The 1278-nt window shown below is 51.0% G+C and overlaps 1 protein-coding gene across 1 annotated transcript; it reads right to left on the reverse strand.

The window, feature by feature from the left end:
* Positions 1-225: 225 nt before the first annotated feature.
* On the reverse strand, positions 226-798 carry TraAM80_03004 (40S ribosomal protein S5; the record flags this gene model as incomplete). The annotated part of the gene is made up of 1 exon (XM_029379989.1): positions 226-798. One exon carries the CDS (start codon positions 796-798, stop codon positions 226-228), a length of 573 nt encoding a protein of 190 aa, XP_029240205.1.
* Positions 799-1278: the final 480 nt, after the last annotated feature.

Below are 1278 nucleotides of genomic sequence, written 5' to 3' on the forward strand. Positions count from 1 at the left end.
TTGTCCTTTTTTCCTAGTCACAATCCATGAAGAGGTAAGGTGGCAACGTATTCGGCAACAGCAGTCCAATACGAAATAGTAATAATAAACTCCTTTCTGCCGCAAAAATTATCAGCAGCAGACTCACAACAGGAACAGAGCAAAAAAAAACGGTAGAGTAAAAACTCAAAAAATGAAGAACAAACAAACCAACAGATGACCTTTGCATTGACCCCACCTTCTCGCTTACCGGTTGGCCTTGGCAACACGCTCCACCTCATCCTTCTTCTTGATGGCGTAGGAGTTAGAGCTTCCCTTCGATGCGTTCACAATCTCGTCGGCAAGGCACTCAGGAAGCGTCTTGAGGTTGCGAAACGCGGCCTCGCGAGCACCCTTGCACATGAGGTAGATCGCCTCGTTCACACGACGCATTGGCGACACGTCAACGGCCTGGCGACGCACCACACCGCCGGAACCAACACGAGTCGAGTCCTCACGAGGCGCACCCTTCGACACGGCATCAATCACCACCTGGAGGGGGTTCTGGTCAGTCAGCAAGTGGATGATCTCAAGTGTGTGCTTTACAAGGCGCACGGCCTGGAGCTTCTTGCCGTTGCCGCGACCCTTAAACATTAGGCCGTTTGTCAGGCGTTCCACAATAGGGATGCGGGCTTTGCGAAAACGCTTTTTCTGCCAGCGGCCTGCGGAGTGCGGCACATACGTTGCAGTCTTCGAAATGTGGTCGCTAAGAGCAATCTCCGTCGTCTGGAGATTCTCAAACGACCATTTGTTGAACAACTTCGGGGCCTTTGTGCTCATCACTTGTCCTTTTTTCCTAGTCACAATCCATGAAGAGGTAAGGTGGCAACGTATTCGGCAACAGCAGTCCAATACGAAATAGTAATAATAAACTCCTTTCTGCCGCAAAAATTATCAGCAGCAGACTCACAACAGGAACAGAGCAAAAAAAAAAAAACGGTAGAGTAAAAACTCAAAAAAATGAAGAACAAACAAACCAACAGATGACCTTTGCATTGACCCCACCTTCTCGCTTACCGGTTGGCCTTGGCAACACGCTCCACCTCATCCTTCTTCTTGATGGCGTAGGAGTTAGAGCTTCCCTTCGATGCGTTCACAATCTCGTCGGCAAGGCACTCAGGAAGCGTCTTGAGGTTGCGAAACGCGGCCTCGCGAGCACCCTTGCACATGAGGTAGATCGCCTCGTTCACACGACGCATTGGCGACACGTCAACGGCCTGGCGACGCACCACACCGCCGGAACCAACACGAGTCGAGTCC

Source organism: Trypanosoma rangeli (genome assembly GCF_003719475.1).
Source record: "Trypanosoma rangeli strain AM80 chromosome Unknown Tra_15.4_contig_00073, whole genome shotgun sequence".
Classification (NCBI taxonomy): domain Eukaryota; phylum Euglenozoa; class Kinetoplastea; order Trypanosomatida; family Trypanosomatidae; genus Trypanosoma; species Trypanosoma rangeli.